The sequence below is a fragment of the Helianthus annuus genome, chromosome 2 (assembly GCF_002127325.2).
Source record: "Helianthus annuus cultivar XRQ/B chromosome 2, HanXRQr2.0-SUNRISE, whole genome shotgun sequence".
NCBI classification, from domain to species: Eukaryota; Viridiplantae; Streptophyta; class Magnoliopsida; order Asterales; family Asteraceae; genus Helianthus; species Helianthus annuus.
The window spans coordinates 169,534,452-169,558,528 of NC_035434.2; the positions used below are offsets into that span (position 1 = coordinate 169,534,452).

Consider the following 24,077-nt stretch of genomic DNA (forward strand, 5'->3'; position numbering starts at 1 on the left):
CATCTTCTTCTTCTTATTCACATGCTTCCATCATTTATTCCTTTGATAAAAATGACAAAATTCTCTCTGAATTCTTTTTCTCTCTCTTCAATTCCCAACAATCATGTGGCCCCATGATCTTATTCCTCATTTGTAAATCAAATCAAACCATTAATTCCATCACCAATTTAACAATATTCATAAATCCTCTGTTTTACTCTGTTTTCCCCTGTTTTCCTCTGTTTTTCCCCTGCACCACAAATGCCCGGAACTCCGGAAAAATCGAAACTATTTCAGCCGTTGGACCACCGCGCAACAAGCGAGGTGAGCCGACGGGAGATTCAAGCTGCCATTGCTAAAGCAATGGAGCTTAGAGCACTTCATACTGCTCTGTTACAGAGTAATAGCCCTTCGCATCTTCGGTTGCCGCCTGCGGTGGTTTCGCCTGTTGTTCCGCGACATGCTTCTCATCACTCTGCTCAGGATTACCCTGTTTTTACCCCTGTAAGATGTTCTGTTTTTTTTTTTTTTTTTAAATCAAATTGATTTATGTTTAATTGAATACCCTGTTTTCTAGTCCTTTAAGATGCTCTGTTTTTATGATTTTCATCAAATTAATTGGAATTTAATGGATTACCCTGTTTTTACCCCTGTAAGATGTTCTGTTTTTTTTTTAAATCAAATTGATTTATGTTTAATTGAATACCCTGTTTTTTAGTTCTTTAAGATGCTCTGTTTTTATGATTTTCATCAAATTAATTGGAATTTAATGGATTACCCTGTTTTTACTTATGTAAGATGTTCTTTTGATGGTTTTTTTTTTTTATCAAATTAACTCAAATTCATTTTTCTATGGTTTTTTTTTTATATCAAATTAAGTGGAATACTATGCTTTTTAATCCTGTAAGATGTTCTTTTTTGGTTTTTATTTTTTTTCATCAAATTAACTCAAATTAAGTGGAATACTCTAGTTTTTAATCCTTTAAGATGTTTTGTTGTTATCTTTTTTTTTTTTTTTTTTTTATCAATTTAATTGAGGTTTATTTGAGGGTTTGGTTTAATTTTAGAAGATAATTTTTGGATTTGCATAATTGCATTGCAATTGAGGATTTTTTGGCATTAAAAGTTGGTAGCTATTGAGATATGTGCATAGCACTAAAATAACCATAATAAACCACTCTACGCAATCCATTCACTCATATTGCTTTTAAAGTGGTTCGTCATTTGTTATTGTCAAAATGCTTAATAGTTAATTCCATTAACAGTCAAACATGCTTTTTCTTTTTATATATTTACACTTTGTCAGTTTAAATTGTTGTGAAAACAAAAGAGCAAGGCTAAATCGTGTATTTTTAAATCTTACATGTACAAAAAAAATTATTAAAGAAATTTATTCGTATATTTATTTATATATTTTTAAAGAAATTTATTAGTATATATATTTATATATTTTTAAGCATTTACCTCTACATAATTTACACGTATGTAAGTTATGTAAATAAACGAATTTTGTTTATATGTTTTTGTAAAATATTAGAATACTTTTTGAGTTCTTGTGTTTTAGTGGTTTTAATTATTTGAGTTCAAAATCAAAATGTTTAACACCCTGAGTTTCTAGACATTTTTTTATAACCTTTTGAGTCTTTTTGAGTCCAAATTTTAACATTTTGAGTCCAATTTTATTAACAAAATTGGACTCAAACCGTTATAAAATGAACAAAATTGGACTCAAAACTTTATAAAATAAATAGCTAGGGACTCAGGATGTTAAACTTTTTGATTTTGGACTCAAATGGTTAAAACTACTAAAACACAGGTACTCAAAAAGTAATTTACTCAGAGACGAATAAGCGTTAACTTTTAACCCTTTTATTGTATTTTAAATTTTTTTAAAACTACAAGTAAATAATCTACTTTTTTTTATTTTCTCTTCTCGGAAAAACTGTTTTCTGCGTAGAACTCCTGTGTGTGTAATTAAATATCTAAACTTAAACAAAATTCAATCATATGTGAAGCTAACTATAAATGTTGCTATATAACTATGATACGTGTTTAAATTTAACATATAAAATAAGAGTTTAAAAAGGAATTAGATAACCGATTATATAACTGTCACATTTCAAGTAAATTATGTAATTTTAATTTATACAAAGATTTATAGAGTTGATTATATATGAGATTTTTATTGACACGTGTAGACACCTTTGTTAACATGAAATATTATCTCTTGTCTGCCTTCAAATATAAATTTCACACTTCATCAAGTTATGACTAGCATAAGAGGAAAAAAAACACTTTTAAATTATTTATTAGTATATTACAAGTACACTTATCTTAAGCAAATTTAGAGATTTTAATATATCAAAATCTTAGGATGACCCATTCTTTTTAACAAACAAGAAAGTAGTTTGGTTTTCCCTATTTTTTTTTGTTTTAACAATATCAACCTTTAACAAGTTTTTAGTGTAAGATTGTTATATTTATATTTCAAGACACATTAAATACAAAACTCTAAAAGAAGTATAATATATTTATAGATATTGCTTGACATATACATAATGAAAGTTTCAAATTAGTTGGGAGTATATAGTTACGGCTATCTGTTAATTTGTAAAAAAACACTTTTGTAACGGCTTTTCATTATTCAATTTTTTTTAATCTTGACCCATTAACTTTCGTATTTTACACTTCATACCTCTCAAAAATTACAAGACGACCCTATTCGCTTTCATTAAGCTTATTATCTAAACCTTAAACCTTTTATTTTTTTACCCTTTTAGTTTCTTTTTATGTTGGTTTTGTATCGTTACGATTTATTCTTCCTTTTTACGAAAATTTTTACATTTCTGTCAAAATTCTGCATGCTACGCACGTGTGTGGTTCAATGTTTTTACGTCTATTTTTTGCGCTTCAACGATTCCGTCGCAACACATGGGTCCTAAGTCAACTCAGTTATTCTTTTATGTGTTTAATGTTTTGGTCTGTTTTTGCGAGTTATAACACTTTGCAATGTACTATTTTTTGTTCGGTTTACCAGTCCCATCGCAAAGCGCGGGTCCTAAATCATAGTTAATTTCATAAACACTTGAAAGAAGTTTGAACTTATAACCAATTAAATCTCTTGACAGAGTTATGATGATGTACCAAAATATCAAACTTCTCCAAGTTGTTGGGATGAATCTAGTCTAAATGGAGATTCAAGATTCTTGTCTGATTACAAACACCCAAACACATCCTCAAGAATCTTATTGCCACCAGAACTAACCACCATTCTCCGCGACGATCACAACTCCGCCGCGAATCTCCAACCGTCACCAGGAACCAACTTCTCGAGATCAAGACGAAACAGCCTCGGCGATTTCACATCACTTTCATCATGCAACAACCACAAAACCACAAATGGTAGCGAAAATCGCAAGCACTCAAACTTGGTGGTGCCAATGACTGATACCCGTCCCTCGGTTCAATCTCATTCGAAACCCAAATCGGGGGTGAGTCTTTCGTGGTTGTTCCGTGGAATAAACAAGAAAAAACACAAAAATGTAGAAAGTTCTCCAAACCGAGTAGTAGTAGAATCGGATGAAGCTTCGTTTAGAGTTAGAGATTCGGGTATGAAGGTGATCGAGGCGTTGAAGAAAGAACTAACGGAAGCAAACGAGAGACGGGATCAAGCGTTAACGGAGGTTTCGGGGATGAAATCTTCGGTGGGTGAGTTACAAGAAAAGTTGTTGTATTTGGAAAACTATTGTGAAGAGCTCAAGAAGGCTTTAGGTCAAGCAATGTTACACGCGAAAGATTCCGACGATCCGCGAGCGACGAATAGAACAAAACCCGTTGATTTAAACATCGAAAGCGTGTCGGTTAACAACGAAGCAATGGTGGAAGGGTTTATGCAAATGGTGTCCGAAGCAAGATCATCCGTAAAACACTTTTGTAAAACTCTAGTCGCTCAAATCGATGAAGGCGATACGGGTTTACTCGAGAACGTAAACGCGGTTCTTCAACCCCATAAGCTTGTTCCAAACTCGAAAATCTCGAAAGTGGCTTTATGCCACTTGGAAGCCGTTATAAACCAATCGTTATACCAAGATTTCGAAAACTGCGTTTTTCAAAAGAACGGAAGCCCGAGGGTTCTAGACCCGCAACAAGAACGCCAAGCGCAATTCTCGTCGTTTTGTGCGCTTAGAAACTTGAGTTGGAACGAGGTTTTGAGGAAGGGAACAAAGTATTATAGTGAGGAGTTTAGTAGGTTTTGTGATCAGAAAATGAGCGGAATAGTTACGTCGTTGAACTGGACCCGACCCTGGCCCGAACCGTTGTTGCAAACGTTTTTCGTTGCGGCTAAGTGCATATGGTTGTTGCATTTGTTAGCGTTTTCGTTTAGTCCGGCACTTGGGATTTTGAGGGTGGAAGATAATCGAAGCTTTGATGGTGCGTTTATGGAGGACGTGTTTGTCGATAGGCAACGGGCTCAGAACCCGACCCGAGTGAAGGTTATGGTGATGCCTGGTTTCTATATGCAAGATAGGGTTTTAAGGTGCAAGGTTCTTTGTAGGTATAAAACTACTAGTTGAAGTGACAAACACTAGTGTTAATTTGTCCATGTTTTGTTTTTTTTGTGATTTAAATTCTTGTGTTGTACTAAGAGCTGATTGTGTTGTACCTTAGATGCTAATGTTATTAACTCTAATGTCATGAGCTTGAAGAGGATTAGATGAAATGTGAATTGCAGTAAAAACATACTCTAAGTTGAGTGCTAAGAGGTTAATAATAACACGGTCCAGCGGGTCATTAATAATACTATCTCGACCCTTAAGAGTTACTTCTTCTTTAGTAGGATCGTTTTTACAATTTAAAAGAGGGTTGCGGTGCAGCTTGTTGCCCGTTTACCTGTCTTTATTTGTAATTTGTTGTTTTGACATTTTATTGAAAAAAAAAATGAATATTTTGGTAATGTTTTATCTTAAACGAGTTAAACTATATTTTTAGTGTCAACAGGGTTGAAAGTCGGCCCAACCCGAATCCATTTTTAATAATAGTGATATTTTGGAAATCGTGACACATTGTTTATATCTAAAAAAAGTTAATTAATGGTTAGAAATGAGTTTTCCCACCACAACACAACTCAACCCAACCGCACCGTGCAACGTCTCAATTCGAACACGCGTTGACCTGTTACCCAACCCACCCTTGGCACCTCTAGAAGACATAATACGGCCATATTGATCAAAACCTAACTTAAATACAAAGTAGTCGCCCTGCTAAAATAGCCGATAAATAGACTTATAATGGATAGAAATAACAAGAAGCCAACTTGTACAATGTTATAAAGCCTCTCAAGGAGACTGACCATTCTTCTACATATAACAATAATAATAACGACAATGATCGTTAAAAAGTCCAAAATTTCGAGCACAAAAGCTAAATGTTGTAATTGACCATATCAGGACGTCGGTGAGCTTGGCAAAGCGCTCCACCAAAAGCTAACCGAAAGACTTGTAGTGAGTGATCGCACATAGTGCCACCATTTAGGAGGGATGTAAAGCATCTCACCTTCTTCTAAAATGCAGTCCATGAATTCAACGTCTTCAAAATTTGGGAACTCATTTGGGTCAAAGTTGTCTAAGTCAACCTTCAAATAACGAAATCAATAACGCCAATTAGAGGGGGCAATTTTGACCCGTTTATATAAAAACAAGTCAACTTAGGCAGGTTAAGCTAAAAGATTTAGGTTAAAATTAAACAGATAAATGCCAAATGGATGAAGCAAGTGGAAATTCATTCAGAATTTATAGCGGTGTGAATTTTTTAAACGACCTGTAAACACGACACGAACCTAACACGAAATTCGCGGGTTTGGGTTTAGTCTAAACAGGTTTGGGTCAGTTTCAGGTTGAACCGTGAACCCGTATAGCTAAACGGGTTGGGTTGGCGTGGTTTGACCCGTTTAACCCACTTACAATATGTTTTACGCCATTACGTAAAATGGGTGTGTATTTTATGTCGTAAATCGTAATGATAGCTTAAAAAGAGAAATTGACATAAGATTTTATAATTTAAATGTATTTGTATTATATAGATTTCTATTTTTTTTTCAGTAAATATCAATTTTAATATTTAATTTGCAGAAAAAAATAAAAAAAATAAAAAAATTCGGGTTGAACAGGTCGTGTTCGGGTTTATATGTATGACACGATTTTCGGGTTTAGCCGTTTAGGTTCGTCTAAGATTTTCGGGTCCGGGTTCATCTAAAATTTTCGGGTTCGGGTCGGGTTGAACCCGCTAACCTGCGAACATGACCCGTTTAGCAGCCCTAAGAATTTACTCACGTGCATAAAACCTTCTAAATCACTTTACTAAAAAGTTAAGATTGATATTTTAATTTTAATAATATTTGACACATTAATTATTTTTATAAATAGAAGAGTAAATTACGTTTTTGGCCCCTGTGGTTACATCACTTTTACTATATTAGTCCAAAATAATAATTTTTAACATATCTGACCCTATGGTTTCTATAACTAACCATTTTGGCCCCTAAGTCTAGAGATCATGGGGGCCAAAATGGTTAGTTATAGAGACCATGGGGGCAGATATGTTAAAAATTCTTATTTTGGGCTTATATAGTAAAAGTGATATAACCACAGGGGCCAAAAACGTAATTTACTCTAAATAGAATAAAGAAGGATTTTCGGGGTTGGCCAGCCCACGTTTTGACCTGTACTAATAAAACTACTCGTTTTGACCAGTTACCTCTTACCTGGCTGGAATTCTTCAACATGGATTCAGCGTGCGGGTAAAGTTCCTCCGACAATGAAGCTGGATAGAGCCTAACGTATTTCTTTCCAACAACCTGAAGGTGCAGTAGTAATGTGTTACAATAATGCAATCTTACTTTTCATTTTTTTGTTTTTACAACATTAAAATGAGGTTATAAGTTATAACATACCTGAGCGAGAATATTATGATGAGGGTCATGGTGTAGCGGTGTGACTGTGCCAGCGGGACCAAACCAAGCATTGACCGACTTCATTTCAGTTCCACCAGCAAAACAGTAGTCAGGGGTAAGTATATCATTCCTTAGCTCTTGTATCTACGTATATCACCGACATAATTAATCATCTTATTACAATGCAAACAGAACAACAAGACTTTAATCACTATAATGAATTAATGGGTCGGTCACACGTGTAAACAAAAAAATTCTTCTATACATTAAAAAAGCAATGATTTAAACAGTAAAAAAGGTTATAATAATAAGTATAGTTTTTCTTTTTTTTTTTTATTATCTTCTTTACTTTTTAAGTTAGATAAGCTTGTGTCAACTGGTACTGTATTGAAAATACTAGTACGGTTATCGGTACATGAAGGTAAAACCGACACCAGCCTGGTACAGAAAACACCAAAAGTCGGTATCGTGCTACCCGGTACCATTTGCTCATTCCTGATCACGGGTGTCGTACGAACAACAACGGTATCGTGCAACTTTTTTTGTTGATTTTCTTCAACTTTTAATGATTTCTTTTTTTAGTTTCAGGGGTAGGGATGAGCTCGGTGCCAACCAATACTGAATCGGTACTGGTACATAAAATACCAGTTACGGTACCGGTATATGAAGGTAAAAAACGGTAGCGACCGGTACCAGGAACGCCAAAAGTAGTACCGAATTGGTACTTAAGATCTTTCGGTTCAGGAAATTCGGTAACGGTACCCAGTATCAATTGCTCATCTCTGACCACAGGTTTCATACGAACAACATTATTACCATACAACTTTTTTTGTTGATTTTCTTTTGGTTATCTTTTAGTGTTTTTTTCTATATTTTCTTTTTATTCTTGTCAACGGTTTCCGTGCGCAACGCGCTCGTAGTGATTTAAACACATGTAAATACAGACTAAACAACAAAAGACGTTCGCCGCAACGCGGCGATAGTAAAAAACTAGTTAACTTAAAAAAGAAACATATCAATCGGGAGAAATTTAGTTATGAGCCTGCTTTTAATGGATAAAACTTTCTAAATTATTTTATTAAGTTATTCTTGAAACAATATAATTTCTGTAATCGAATTTAACAGTTAACACACTAACTATTCATACATTTTTGAGTAAATTGTCATTTCCGTCTATGAGGTTTGGCCACTTTTGCGACTTTCATTCTAAGGTTTGATTTTCCGCATCTGCGTCCTCGTGGTTTCAAAATCTTGTCATTTTCGTCCTTGTGGGTCAAAACCTCAAGTGACGAAAGTCTCAACAAATTGCCAAACCTCAGGGACGAAAATGGCAAGATTTTGAAACCATAAGGACCCAGATGCGGAAAAACGAACATTTGGATGACAGTCACAAAAGTGGCCAAACCTTAGGGACGAAAATGACAAGTTACTCTACATTTTTTTAAAAGTCGACAAAAATGTTTTGGGTAACCCGCCAGATACAATATAACCCGTTTTGACCTGTTACCAACCATCCCATTCAGCTACCTATAGTGAACGAAAATAAGGACTTGCCTGATCAAACAAAGGATGCTGGGCTAAATAAGTCGGGACATCGGGCCCGTTAGCCTGAATTCTCTCAAGAAAATCAGAAAACGTTAGCATCTCTTGCTTCCAGTCGTTGCATAGATAGTTTTTTCCAACCTGCAAGATGTTCTACAATATATTTTCAGAATCTACACAACGGATCTGCAACAAAAATCGGTCATTAGGAGAGCTTAAAAGATTGACTTGAGATGAAAATTAAGAGAGCTTAAAGATTGACTTGAGATGATGAATTCATATTTTCAGCATATGAATTTTCTAGATCACTTTATCTAAATTTTTATTTCAGACCTAAAAGTTTTAATTAAAAAAAAGAGCAAAATGCCATTTCGTCCCCTGAGGTTTGGATAGTTTTGCGACTTTTGTTCAAAGGTTTGGCTTTCCGCATCTGGATCCAAAAGGTTTGAAATCCTGCCATTTTCATCCGGCTGGTTAACTCCATCCATTTTCCCCGTTAAGTCAGGGTATTTCCGTCTTTTTTGTTAATTTAAAGGGCAATTCGGTCTTTTTCACTTTATGTAAAAAGACCGAATACCCCAGATAAGACTGGATTGCCCTTTAAGTTAACAAAAATGATGAAATTACCCTTGACTTAACAATGGAAAATGGATGGAGTTAACGAGCCGGATGAAAATGGCAAGATTTCAAACCTTTTGGACCCAGATGCGGAAAAAACAAACTTTTGGATGAAAGTCGCAAAACTGGCCAGACCTCAGGGACGAAAATGGCAGTTTACACACAAAAAAAAAAAACAATCGAAAATCATTTGGTTGAAAATATACATCACCTCAACAGGAACTGTTCGGTATCCCGCAACCTTTTTAAGGTAACTCAAATCATTCCACTTGGTCCTAGCTGGCCAATGAGTCATACAATCACTTAACAAAACCGGTGAACCTGAGAGAAAATATTCGCACATAAATCCCTCCAATGAAAGTGCGGATCTCTTGCCAACAAGTTTACAAGACAATGAATTTTTCGGTAAGGTTTGAAGGACCTACAAGTTCAATGCAGCAAGTTATATAAAGCATTAAAACCTAATGTATTAAACCAGTGTGTGCTACAACTTCAAGAAATGATTTAAACTACTTAAAAAAAAACCTAAGCGGCTTGCTTCCTATCTACAATCTGTTCACTTTCAAACCGTCTGAGCATGATGCCAACATTCTTGCCATCTTCATTGTTTTGCTGATAAATATATAATCCACACAGATAAATCATTACTCAGCAATCAATGCACATAGCTTCATTAACGAAAAACCGTACTGTTCGACAAAATCACTATTTTCCCTTTCAGTAATTAGAAGTTGCTTTCAAGTTTCAAATCACCAGAAATTAAACGAAAACCTTATTTTCGCCCTAAAACAACAACTCATCGTCCATAACTTAATCGTAAACATAACAAAAGCATCATAACAACACCACAAATAAAATCGATCTAAATAGCACATCCAAACAATAAGTTCGACTGTAACCTACTGTTATCAAATATAATCAGAAGCAATTAATGCACATAGTTTTATCCTTTATCAACTAAAACCTGTAGCCTTTGACAGTATCACTATTTTCCTTTTCAATTTTTCTCAAACAAATGCAATCAGAACGATTTCAAATCTCACCAAAATCACATAAGACCATATGTGTAGTGGGAGGGGGAAGACCCTTGGGCATTTTGCGCCATGTGGCGGTCCAGTCAGCCTGTGGGTATTGTGGGGCATTATGTTAAAAGCTGTGTAATGGGGATGTGGGCATTGTGGGGCATTATGTTAAAAGGGGTGTACTGGAATTAAATTAAAAAAAAAAACATCAAAAAAATCATATTGGCCAAACAAAAAGAAGAAGGCTTTTTATAATGCACGCTTCAGGGTTTTTTTTGTTGAAAAGAACGCCTAGGGGGGCGGTTTACAAGCGTGGTTGGGCTTTTTTTTGGAAAAAACGCCAAAAAACCCCACTACGGATGGTCTAATACAACCATCTCAAATTCTCATTCTCCATAACTTAAGCTAAAAAGAACTTTTTGTGAAAATGACTTATGACTTTTTGAAAAGGAGTTTTTAAAACAGTGTTTGGATTAGCTTATGGGGTGGGAAAAGCCAATAAGTTAATAAGTTGTTTTTTAAAAAATGTTTGGCTTAGCTTATTGATGTAAAATGACTAAAAGCTGCTCAAAAAGTCATAAGCTGCTCAAAAAGTCACAACATCCTAACTTCTCAAAAATGACTTTTTCTCCTATACAAAAAGCCATTGTGAAAAATCCTTTTGGGTTTGCCAAACACTAAATCTCCTTATTAGTTTTTTGTAAAAATCAATAAGTTAGAGGGTGTTTGGGGTTGAGTTTTGAAGGAGATTTTTAGATTATTGAGTTTTGAAATCGTAAATAATCAGTTTTGAGTGTTTGGGTAAAAAAATTATAAAATTGATTATTTGCGTTTAGAAAGTTACAAAACGCAGTTTCCAAAAGCAGCTCCAAAAATTGATTATTTGCGTTTAGAAAAGGATTTTCACTTGTTTATTTTTTTAAATATATATTTGCCAAACACTCAAATAGTTGATTATCTGATTATTGTGATATCAAGCAACATAATCAAATCCAAACACTATCTTTCAACATCACGTTTTGTTACAGTTAATTATCTGATTCTGATTATTCAAAACGCATAATCTATTTTCAAAACTCAACCCCAAACACCCTCTTATAAGTTGGGGTGGAAAAGCTTAGCCAAACATGCCCTTAACCATTAACAAAACCCTAAGCATCATAACAACACCATAGCCAAAATCAAACAAGTTAATGATTATAATCATAACAAAAGGGGGAAAACTAATAACAACATAAGCAATATATTCAATTCTTCAAATCATAACTGATTTCATGCTCAAAAACTCAACAGAAACTTAACAGAAACTCACCTCCGTCATGTTAATTTCACAATTCATTAACAACTTAGCTTTCGCACATCCATTAACCGCTTCATCCGAAACCCTAACATCTCCATTAACTCTCTCCACCGCTTTTCGAACCGCAAACTCCAAATCCTCACGCAACAACGTCCCTCCCATTATCAATCCCATATCTAAAACCCTAATAACCTCTTTATACTCTCCGTTCGCATAATAACACTTCGCCACGTGCAAACACGCCATCGCGTACGCGTCTCGCCACACCGGCAACACCGAGTGCCACGGCCCGGAGTGGAGCTGCTCCCACGCCATCTCACGCGCCGCCTCCGCCGCCCGTATGTCCCCACGCGCTGCGCGCGTGGTCATGCTCACGTACGCGTAACCGCCTTCCGAAGATATTTTGTTCAGCAGGTTGTGTGATTCTTTTTCAAGCACCGGAGTTTGTAAAACGACGTCGGATGATGCAGTGGCCATTGGTGGTTAACGGTGGTTAGTTGCGACGGGGAAGGTTCTAATAATAATAATTATTATAATAATTAATTAAATTAAAATAGAATTGAGACGGAGAAATAGAAGTTTCGTTTCACCGACTTTTAAAGTAGCCACTAGTGAAGCAGAAGTGTGTGACGTGTCTGTTGTAGATATTTTGTTTGTGTCCAGATATTATTCTAGATATTTTTCACTTTTTGCTTATGTGGCATGATATTAAGGATGTGATATTACTATATTGTCCCTGTAGTGTTGGGATTATTACTTTGCTTATGTGGCATTATATAAAGGATGTGATATTACTATATTGTCCCTGTAGCGTAGGGGTTATTACTTATTAGTTTTTTTTGGACTTTCTTTGTGTTAGGTCACCGTACTCCTCAAACTGGAGAGCCCTGTTGCCCCAATTTTAATCAGGCTATGTTGTCTTGATCAAGCTCATGTTGGCTTCAGAGTGTGGCTTGGGCGTTCTCCCTGAAAACCATGTCGTTGGCTGCAACTTAACAGTCGTTGTGCCACCACAAGAGTAGAACTCTCTGGCGTAACACATGATGCAACGAAAACCCGGGTGAGCTCGAGATTTAAACTGACAACCTTGCAGAAGGCCTAACTCAAATCCTTGATTGCCTTAATCTACTAAAAGTGACACAAGTAAGGATTAGACTTGGGTCTCTATAACAGAATCTAAGCATTCTATTACTAGGACACAAGTGAAGTTTATATTACTTGTACCTAGGCAGAGCCGGCCCGTAAGACTTATCAATCTAGGCTAAGGCCTAGGGCCACCAAAAAACAAGGGCCTTCAATTTTATTTCCTTTCATATATTAGACTTGTTTTTTTGCTATTTAAACAACGTTTCTAGGCCCAAGATTTAAGATTTACACTAGGAGTCAACATTGTTCATGCACACAACACATCAACCCTAGTTACTTGCGGCGTCTTTTGATTTTTGAGTAACCGATGTGAAACTGATTGCGGATTGAGCGAAATCAGGGCCAAGATTAGGAAAAATCATCGCTATGGTTATTCAATGTCTCAAATCTCAACCTCAATTCTTTTATACCAATTTAATAAGGCCCTGATTTTGTAGTTCGCTTAGGGACTCCAAAAACGTTGGAACGGCTCTGTACCTAGGACAGGCTAGCTTGAAGTGTTGGTACGGTTTAGCCCAGTAGCCCGTATGTATTAAATGGTCCAACCGTCCAAGAGTCAGTGTTTGGAAGTATTATTTATTAATGGGCCACCTTATATAGTTATATTTCCCTTTTAGGCCCACATATATTTTTATGTTAACTGAATTATCGTTGTCAATCGCGCATAACATTATTGGTAAGATTTTTTAGGCACTTGATGTATCCGTACAGGCGTACATGTAGTTAATAATTGGTTGTGAAAACTAAGGGGGTGTTTGGCCTAGCTTTTTTTAACAAAGCTTATAGCTTTTTTTTACAAAATAAGCTTCATTTGGTGTTTGTTTTAGCTTTTTAAACTTATGCTTATTAGCTTATATAAGCTAATTTGAATAAGCTTATTTGAGGATGGTTTTTAAGCTTATTTGAAGAATGATAGAAATAAGCTATAAGCTAATCCAAACACTTAAAAAGAGTTTATCAAATGAGAGAAAATAAGCTATAAGCTACTTTAAAATATAAGCATAAGCCAAAAAATAAAAGCTAAGCCAAACACCCCCTAAATTATATTATGAGAGTAAAGTACACGGATAATCTTTATGGTTTACTAAAATTTTGGATTTGGTCTCTAACTTTCCAAAACTTTGGTACTTATATTATATAAAAAACTTTACAACATCATAAAACTTTACATTCCAAGATCCAAATTAAAATTGTATCCATGATATTGTTTGGTATTAAAAAAAAAAGAAAAGTCTTTAAGTATACTTAACAATTGTAATATGGATACAATTTGGTTGAAATGGTGCTAGTAAAGAAAGAATACACGTACTAAATCTTGTTTGGTTTGTTGTACTAGAAGTCTAGAACCGTTACAAGGATGGACATGTATAAAACAATCTACATGGGTGTAATTGTGTTGCTTTATTGTTTTAGTTTAGTTTGTATGATCTTTTAAGAATATGTATGGTAATGAGCAAATAGAATATGCAAGAAAGTATAAGTGTACAACTAACACGGTCACATGATGTTAACATATTTGTTACACTTATTGGAACTCATATAATAGTTTTTATCACTACAACAAATTTTCTTAAGACAAATAACACCATATATTCCATCACTAAACAAGAACCATTCTTCATACGAAACAAAATTCAACACTCCCTTAAGGTGGGGGCCACATAGCACTCTTCTTTAGGGTGGAGGTCATCAAATATCTTCCTTTAACGGTTCAACCACCATCTAGTTTGTGTTTAGTTACGTCTCAACCTTTATATATATAAAGAGAGAGGGAAAAAAATAGATTTTCTTTTTTAAATAGTAGGATTATTGTCGGCACAGGCATTGCTATTATATATACACAATGTAAGAATTAAATACAAATGGGTCTTACAAAATACCCTTAACATAAGAAGTGAAGGAATAATTTTTTCCCTACTACTTAAGATTGATGTTTAATTGTCAGGATTTTATAATAGTGGGGTACTACATGGGTGTAAATGCATTTTTTATTTTCAAATTATTATTTTTTATAAAGTTCAAAGAATATGCTTGATAATTGGCGGATAGAATATGCAAGAAAGTAAAACTAACACAGTCAAATGATGTTAAGAAAGTCGTCTTAGTATAGTCATTGGAGTTTATATAAAAGTTTTACCGTTTACCAACTATAAATTAGTAACATTGTTGCATAGAGATCATATCCCAGCTCAGTTGGGAGTTGGGCCGGTTTGTTTCCTTGGAGACTCCGGTTCGACTCCCGGGTGTAGCAAAGGTGTGGGGACCAGGCAATGATGGTAAGTGCTTGTAAGCCAATGTTGCGCAAGTTCAAGCCTGAGCCGCCCCGGTTTTAATCCGGTCGTTACTCCAGCGAGGTGTCTCGTGTGGAGGCGGTACGGTTTCCGGGCGAACGCCGTTAGCCAAGTCTGACCACTCCCAGCGCGGACCCGGTTAAGACAACGTAAGTCTAGGACAGACTTGGTTAGGGTCCCCGACTTGGGGATGTAAATACCTTAAGAAAGTTACCGTTCAAAAAAAAAAAAAAAAGGGATGTTTTCAAAAAAATATTGATGTTACACTTTTAACCCCAAACTACTTGATATTTAACTTTTAATCAAAAAGTTTTCATATTTTTTTATTTAACCTTATAATTTTTTTTACTTTCAATTTTGGCCCCTTATACTTTTTATATTTCGTAAAATTTTTGTCAGGTTTTGTTCTAAATTTTGCTTGTTAACACTGCGCAACGTTCGTGTGTGGTTCAACGTTTTGTTTTGCGTTCGTTCTAAATTTTGCGAGTTAACATGGCACAACGTGCGTGTATGGTTTAACATTTTTATGTCGTCTATTTTTCCTCGTTTGACAGGTTCGTCCCAATGCGCGGGTTTTAAATTGACTTACTTATTATTTTCTGTGTTTCACGTTTTGGTCTAATTTCTTTGCATTAACATGTCATAACTTCAATGTTGGTGGTCGCTGATACTGGTATGGTAATGGTGTTATTTGTCACGGTTTTACGCCTCTACCGCAACACGAGAGGGCTTAATAATAGTTACAACAAATTTTCGTAAGACATAACACCAATGTAACACCTCGAAAAATTTCGTCCAATAATGTCTTGACACGTGTCATAAGGTTCCGGTATGCAAAAGTATACTTTAGAGGGACTAAAAGTGACAAACAGTGAAAACTATGGAACGTAAGGGTCCAAAGTGTCAACAATGGATAAATAGACTCTATGATAACCCTACATAATGTTTATAGCCTTAAACGGATGGTTCATGGATCATACGACGCAGAAATTGCACAAAAGTGAAGTATTGCAAACTATAGGGGCCAAAAGTGTCAACATGTTTAATTTATACCTCTGAGTGAACTTTTGGCAGACCCGAAGCTTTATAATGCTAAAATATACTCACTAGAATATGTGGTAAAAATTTCATGAAGTTTCGTCAACGTATGAGAAAGTTATGGCCAAAACCGTACTTAAGGGACTAAAAGCGTCAACGTCGAATTTCATGGCTTTTCGGTTGAGCGCAAAGTTATCCGAGGACATTACCATGTTGGTAAATGTCCTAAGGTTCTTAAAAACCAAGTTTGGGGGTTTACGAGTCAAAATAACTAGCCGAAACATCGCGTGCAAGAACAGGGACCAAAGCTGCCAAGTTTGAAACATTTTTGGGCCTGCAGACCCCAGGCGACCCGCCTGGGAATCCTTAGGCGGGCCGCGTGAGACCCCCAGTAACAAAAATTCGCGAAAATTGCAATTCTGGTCCGAATTGGAAGTGTTTAACAGCTCATTCCACCTCCACAAGCTCCAATAAAACCCCATGCATGCCTAGTGCAATAGTAACCTATCCTCAAACCTCTGAATCCATCTTTAAATTAGATCAAAGCTCCATTTCTTGGCATTTCCTTTTGTGATCAAGAACACTCTCAACTTGCAAAACTCTCTCAAGCATTTCTGGAGCATTTCTGATCATCAAGGCAACATCCTAGTGTTATCTAAGCACCTATAGGACCTTTGTAAGCTTCCAATTCGTTCTCTAATCCGTTCTTGCTTTGATTATTGCTAAAAGTCAAACTGTTTGTTCATAAGCTTTGACTTTCTGATTAAACGGATTTCTTTCAGTCGTTTCTCGAATTGAAACCTGATATAGGTTGGTATTTATGTGGGAAACAAACCCTCTAAAGGGTACTATCTGAATCCCACTATATGCATGCTAATTGCCGAGTCAAATATGTTTCCAAAAAGTCAACAGAAGTGATTTTTGCAAAAATAAGCTTAAATGTTAATACATTAGACATGCAATCTGATTGATCATCATAAATAACTTGTAATACATATAAGAATGTGTTTTACCATCATCAACTCGACAATATATAGTATAGACACGAATCGGAACCGAAAGTCTTGTAAAACGATTATTTCGTAGACTATCGATTCGGATTCGCACATGCATGTTCGAGATCTGTATTGGAAAGTATTTTTGACCATTTTTATTTTGGTAAAACTTTCTTAAATTTTGTTGATTGAGTCTATACTTAGCCGATTCAAATGCATGTTTCCGATTTATACATAAAGTTGACTATTTTGCCCTTTTTGAGATAAAACGTGATTTTTGGAAAAGTGAAAGAGTAGAAATCTTTATTTCTAATATATAAACTTGCACCGAAAATTTCGGATCAGTTGGTGGTCCAGATTTTGAGTTATGGCCATTAGCGTAAAACTATATCTTAAAGTTACATAAACGGCCCTTTTCGCGTATAACCCATTTCTGGCCACGTTTTGATATAAAACTTTTTACCCACTGATGTATTATAATATTTTGGGATTTTTGGTGATTTTTAATTAATTTTTGGCTGAACGGATCTTAGATCGCCTAGTTATTTCGGGTTATGTCGGTTTTGACCGTTTAAGCCATAAAATGAGTTTTATACATTCTTTTGACCCGAAACCTTTTCCTACTATTTTTATTTGTTGAATAAAGTATATTAAGTATTCTGGAAATATAAAAATCTCAGCTTTTCTTTGAAAACCCGAAAACGCCCTTAAATCGCATTTTAGCGTTTTAAGCGCATAGTAAGCGTCATACTCGTTTTTAAACATATAAGACTTATACCTACTGATGTAATTAGTGTATTTTCATATAATAACAGTAAGTATAAGTATATGAACTCAGATTTCCAGTTTTGGCATTTTTAGCCCTTGTGAAATTACTAAAATACCCCTACGGTGCATAGTTTGATTTTAAATGATAAGTTTTGTATACGGGTCGTACCCTACTGTTATAACATGTTAAATTAAGTATATTTTCTGTATGAACCAGACCCGAAACTCAGATTTCTAATTTTACTCTTTTATGATCTTTTAAATGACCAAAATGCCCTTCTAAGGCATAAATTGAGTTTAAAATTATTCCGGGCAATATAGAACATAACTTACTGATATTATATCATATTTAAGGCATATTGTCTCAGGGAACTTGCATTTGACTTATTTGGCTACCCGTAACGCCCTTTTTGGCATTCGGTTCGGGTTACGTAACTAGTTTGCGTAAATTGACCGAAACGGGTCAAACGTTATCATTTTTATCTCAAAATCCAGGATGTATTTAGTATACCCATATTATACAAGTATTCAAGCTTGTCGGGTCTAAATCACATTCCATCCGGTCTTTCGCTTAATCGTGCGTTTAACCGTAACATCCTTAAAACTAACCGGTCAAAGCTTAGGCTTAATTAAAGACCCGTTAGTATTCTAATTGGTTATTTATACCATCGTTCCAGACTAGAGCTTTCCGGTAAATTGTACCTACGCTTACTTAGGAATACGGCTGAGTTATTATTCTTGCTATTTAAGACAGGAGCTAGCTCAGGTAAATACTTTTAACTTATTTTCCCTTATTCGGGCTTGGGATACGGTATTAAAAAAATACCGCTTGGTCGGGTGTAGAAACCTTTTAATCGGAGATGATTAAATTGCATAATCCCGTTTTAATCTGTATTGATTGATAACAAATAACATTGGGGGTTAATGACCGTGTCCTGGATATCCTTGGCTCATTTTAAAAAGTGAATGGCCACGACGTAAGCACAAGGTGTAGGCAAAACACCTCCTGTTGCATATGTATAACGTATACTCACTCGTGAGATTATCTTCTTGTGAGATTATATTTGTGGTGTGTCGATTAATCTTGTCCGGCTTGTATTGTATAATCACCGGCCCTAAATGTTGGACAACCATGTAAATCGGATACAAGATTTTTATTAATAAAATTGTCCCAAGTATAAAGATTAATTTTGCCTCTGTGCATTTTAATCGATGTGTCAATATGTTTTGTGCCGTTTGCACTCGAATCACTTTTCAAACTCTTTTTCCAAACTGAGTCAGTTAATTGTATTTACCAGTGTAAACTGACGTATTTTCCAAAAGGTTAAGTGGCAGGTACTATGCGTAATTGGCTGGGAGCTCGGGGCGTTACTAGGGAATCTTGAAAATTCTAGATGCCTAAAGTCTATTGAACAATTTTCTTTTATTGATCCGCCTGTGGATCCTTTACCTTCCGTCGTAATACTTTGACATTACTTATATTCGGAATGTAATATATTTATCTTTTGCTTCCGCTGTGCATTTATATATTGTGTTGTTTGTCGATGATGAAGCCAACTACGTCACTATACTCCCCACCGGGCCCACCGGTGACACGTGGAAAATTGGGGTGTGACAGGTTGGTATCAGAGCCAACATTGAGTGAATTAAACACTATCCTAATGTGTTTAATCTCAGTGACACAATTGCACATACTTGAGTCTAGACTTAACATAGGAATACTCCCGATTCTAATCTGGAATTTACCGCTTCCGATTATTTTTTTTATATTGGATACGTTATCAAGCGAAGAAGCCGTAATAGGAGTTCTCCACACCGGAGCCCGAGATGCTGAGTCTCGTACCGCGGCTAAAATGGGACGAACATCCAAGGAGAAAGCATTCAGAAATAAGATGAAGAAGGAACTCCTTTTACTGAAAATCGTTTTCCTTATTAGTCCTTATAAGGACATAATTATCTTTTAATGCCTACGGGCCAAACTTATTTAAAACATCCATTAGTGATGTAGTGCCTACGGGCCAAACTTATTTAAACATCCATTAGTGATGTAGTGCCTGCGGGCCAAACTTATTAAACATCCAATAGTGATATAGCGCCTACGGGCCATACTAGTTGTCATATAAGACAGAAGGCAGTGGTGGTCTATGACTCCCTGTCAAGAAAAGGTAATGAACTTTGATTCACACCTAAATGCCTTGATCCCAGACGATCATGGCTTATAAATTAAACTTGTCCGCGTGACTAAGCCTTTTGTGCTATTACTAAATGCCTTGATCCCAGACGATCATGGCTTATAAATTAAAATTGTCCGCGTGACTAAGCCTTTTGTGCTATTACTAAATGCCTTGATCCCAGACGATCATGGCTTATAAATTAAACCTGTCCTCGTGACTAAGCCTTTTGTGCTATTACTAAATGCCTCGATCCCAGACGATCATGGCTTATAAATTAACTTGTCTACGCGACTAGGCCATTTGTGCTATTATTAACTTATAAATTAGGATTTATGATAAAATCCTGAATAAAATAAATATCTTTCCTTCCCTGCCAGTAGGCATTTTTAAAAAGAATCTTAAAGGTGAAATCTAGCCTACGCGGCCAAGATGGTGAAACCTACCCAAGGGATTCAGATCCTTGTTAACACCTAAGAACGTGTTAGCACTCCTGACAAATGTGATTCGATAAAATCACAACAGTCATCCTTATATTGGATTCTTCCAATTTTCTCATCTAGCCTAGTGATCTAGAAATCATGGCTTGTGTCATCCAATAAGATGATCACATTATAAACATCCGATAGTGATGAAGTGCCTCCGGGCTAAACTTGTTGTCCGATAAGACAACGACAGTGGTGGTCTTTGACCTCCTGTCTAAAAGTGTTGGACCAGGTCCAAGCATAATAGTCGGTAGGATCCATACGATCTCGACTAATAGCATCTGAGAAGATGATCATATTATAACCATCCCTCAAAAGGGGAACGCCCACGGGCTATGCCTAATGTCCTAAAGGACAAAAGACAGTTGAAGTCTACAACTCCCTGTCAATAGAAGGTAATGAATGTGATTCGAACCTTAAATGCCTCGATTCTCTGAAATTATGGCTTACAAAAATTTAGAACTGTCCTTGTGACTAGGCCTTATGCGCCACTTTAATATCCTTAATGTTTTATAACTAGGATAAATCATAATGGAAAATACTAATTAAATATAACTAACAAGTTAACCAATATGGTTTGTATTACCATGGTTGATAAATCGTCAAAGATGATGATTCCATAATAATCTCTGAATAAATCATTGTTAATAATTATGTAGCAATCAAGCTACATGGCTGGATTAGATGAAGCTAACAGTCGTTTGAAGGAGAGCAATGATACTACCAGAATTAGTGTAACTGGAGCAGAACTGCAGGCAATGATAGATTATGCTGTTACTCGAGCTCTTGATCGACAGAATGATGAATCAAATGATACCCACTCCAAAACTCTATCTATGGCTCATAGTAAGCCCCCTCCTGAAACACATGAGTCAAGGAAGGACGATGACCATAACTTGTCAAATCAAAGGAGTGTTCCGTCTAGACAAGTTGTGTTTCATCAAGAGGCACCAGTTAAGACCTGTTCATATAAATATTTTGTCTCCTGCAAGCCCAGAGACTTTACAGGAGAAAATGGGGCCATCGATTGCATGACATGGCTCGATGAGATGGACGCTGTTGTTGACATCAGCGGTTGTGCGGAGCAAGATGTTGTGAAGTTTGTTTCACAATCATTTAAAGGAGAAGCGTTGGCATGGTGGAGATCATTGCTCCAAGCCACGGGGAAAGTTCTACTCTACAACTTATCTTGGGGCCAATTTGCTGCTTTAGTCAAGGAAAACTATTGCCCTCAGCGTGAAGTAGAAAAGATAGAATCAGACTTCTTGACTTTGGTCATGAAAGATTTGAATTGTCCGGCATATGTGACAAGTTTCAACACTATGTCCCGCCTAGTTCCTTATCTAGTCACCCCTGAACCTAAACGCATAGCGCGTTTCATTGGAGGCCTAGCACCAGAGATAAAAGGAAATGTTAAAGCATCTAGGCCAACCACATATAGGTCCGCGGTGGACTTATCCTTATCTCTCACCTTAGATGCAATCAGACTTAAGTCTGTTAAGGCTTCTGGCGAGAGAAGAAGAGAAAGAGAGGAGGAAAACTCTCATCAAACTAACAAGAAGAAGAAGGGAAGCTCGGAGCATGGGAAAGATTCCGAGTTGAGGAAGAACTCGAGTCAGTCTGATAACAGACCCAAATGCAATAACTGCAAAAAGCAGCATTTAGGAAAATGTACAATAGACCCACGCGCTAAATTATGTGGAATTTGCAAGACCAAGGGCCACAAAACCTTAGAATGCAAGGGGTTAAAGAACGCCACATGCTACAACTGTAACGAGGAAGGGCACATCAAAACCAACTGCCCAAAGCTTATAAAGAAGCCTGAGAGGCCAGGAAAATCAAATGCATGAGTCTTCCGGATGAATGCTAGGAAGGATAACTATATAGCAGGTACTTTTCCTTATCAAGCAGTTTATGCAGAAATTTAATTGATACTGACACATGTGATTCAATAATGAACGATCACTGTTGAGAACTGTTGTCTCCGTCTTAGTAGGACTTCGGTCATCTTATACGAAGAAGGAACTGGCCGATGATACTTTAAAAAATGCTTCAACAAACCTTAGATGGATATTTTATATCTAAATAGGAATCACTCTTTTCTGATATTCCTATGGCAAGCTTTCAAGCTCCCTAAATTCTTTAATACAATAAAGACAGATGTGACGTTTTGATCCTCTGTCAGAAAGGTAATGGACTAGGTCCAAACCTCTAATGCCAGTGATGGTCTTTTGCGACCTAGGCTAAGTAATATTAATATATTTTAAATAACGTTCATTAAGAATGTTAGTGCTATAATAGCCTGTATAGGTGATTGACACCATGGTTAGTATATATTAAGGCCATCAGAGTGAAAAAAAAAATATAGCAGTTGTTGGATTTCAACTAAGAAATTGTTTTATTGGTATTAGGAACCAATATCGAGTATGGCAAACTCGGGTAAGATAACAGTCAATCGCGCCATTGATGACGCGACACATGCTAATGATGCTGAAATTGTAAACCTTAGAATTTCCAAAGATGTTCTTCAAAATATGATAGACGCAGCCGTTGGAAAAGCTGTGAAGAAGGCCGTGAAAAAGTTAAAGGAGCCCCATGCTGCTCAGTCCAAGTTTTATCTAGGACCACATTTCCTTACTCTTAAGGAGGATCTCGTTCATGCCTCGGATGCAAAGGATGAACTAAAAAGGAAAAGGGAGGTAGATAACTCCCAGGGTTCTAAGAAAAAGAACCAACAAAAGTCTGACAAGAAACCAGTATGTAAGACCTGCAAGAAGCGCCATTATGGGAAATGCAGGCTCAAACTAAGATCCAAATCACAGCCCAGGGTTTGTGGGATCTGCAAGTCTAAGGGACATAAAGCATTGGACTGTAAGGACATGAAGAATGCAGTTTGTTTTGGCTGTAATGAGAAAGGCCACATCAAGACTACGTGCCCTAAATATGTCAAGGGAAATGCGGCGGAGGAAGTAAAGCCAAAAATTGAAAGCGCTTAAGATGCCTAAGCTGGCCATAAATAATGACATCAGGTACAATTCCTTGTCGTTTTATCAGTAATTAAAATGCTAAGAGTTTTATTTTGGTTCGGATACCAGTAAATCCTTCGTAAACTATAAGTATATCAATTTTTTTAAAAACTCTTCATAAGGACTCCATATATTAAATATGAGGTATAAATTACCAATGGAATCTTTAATGACCTCTCTCGCACCCTCGGAGAAAAATCCTTTCATAAGAATCTGGAGTACTCTTCCCCAGAAAGAGTACGACAATATATATTATTTATTTTATTTTATTATTTTCTCATTGTTTTCTATCGTCTGCGAATGCCAAACTATGTTTGATAAGAGTACCATATGAGGATTTGCGTATCCTAGTGTGTCCCATAGATTGCTTCCATGCCTGATCAGTATGGAGATTTAATGCATGGGATCCCCGAAGATATCCCAATAGTCATATTGTACTAAAGTCGACTAGTAGTATTCAAAGAAGATATCCTATATAAAAATGTCCTTATAAGTATCTCTACTTAGGGCATCTTTGCAATGGTAAAAGGAATGTGTCATTTATCTGACACCGACAGCGATAGGTGAGCCAAAGCCTGAGAGTACGGAAATCTCTGACATCTTTATGTGTCATAATTAGCTTCCTTATAAGAATTACCATGTTCACCTCTTGAGAGGCAAGTAGAGTTAAGATCTATATCCCATTTCGGGTTAGTCTGTTATGAAACCTTCAAGGTAGCTAGTACCATCATTGGAAGAAATCGAAAC

The 24,077-nt window shown here is 36.1% G+C and overlaps 2 protein-coding genes across 4 annotated transcripts; one reads left to right on the forward strand and one right to left on the reverse strand.

Moving 5' to 3' along the window:
- On the forward strand, positions 1-4,699 carry LOC110927140 (IRK-interacting protein). Of its 2 annotated transcripts, none has more exons than XM_022170756.2 (2): positions 1-483; positions 3,108-4,699. In XM_022170756.2, the coding sequence occupies exons 1-2, from the start codon at positions 241-243 to the stop codon at positions 4,551-4,553; spliced, it is 1,689 nt and encodes a 562-aa protein (XP_022026448.1). In that variant the 5' UTR covers positions 1-240; the 3' UTR covers positions 4,554-4,699. The 2 variants fall into 2 exon arrangements, with proteins under 2 accessions (XP_022026448.1, XP_035841550.1); XM_035985657.1 differs by lacking the exon at positions 1-483 and adding an exon at positions 583-631.
- A 547-nt stretch (positions 4,700-5,246) lies between these two features.
- Positions 5,247-11,994, reverse strand: LOC110927139 (lysine-specific demethylase JMJ30). 2 transcript variants are annotated; one of them, XM_022170754.2, is made up of 6 exons: positions 11,423-11,992; positions 9,300-9,509; positions 8,483-8,611; positions 6,929-7,072; positions 6,740-6,832; positions 5,247-5,611 (listed from the first exon to the last, which is right to left on the reverse strand). In XM_022170754.2, the coding sequence occupies exons 1-6, from the start codon at positions 11,885-11,887 to the stop codon at positions 5,423-5,425; spliced, it is 1,230 nt and encodes a 409-aa protein (XP_022026446.1). In that variant the 5' UTR covers positions 11,888-11,992; the 3' UTR covers positions 5,247-5,422. The 2 variants fall into 2 exon arrangements, with proteins under 2 accessions (XP_022026446.1, XP_035841554.1); XM_035985661.1 differs by having other exon boundaries at positions 5,478-5,611; positions 6,733-6,832; positions 11,423-11,994.
- Positions 11,995-24,077: the final 12,083 nt, after the last annotated feature.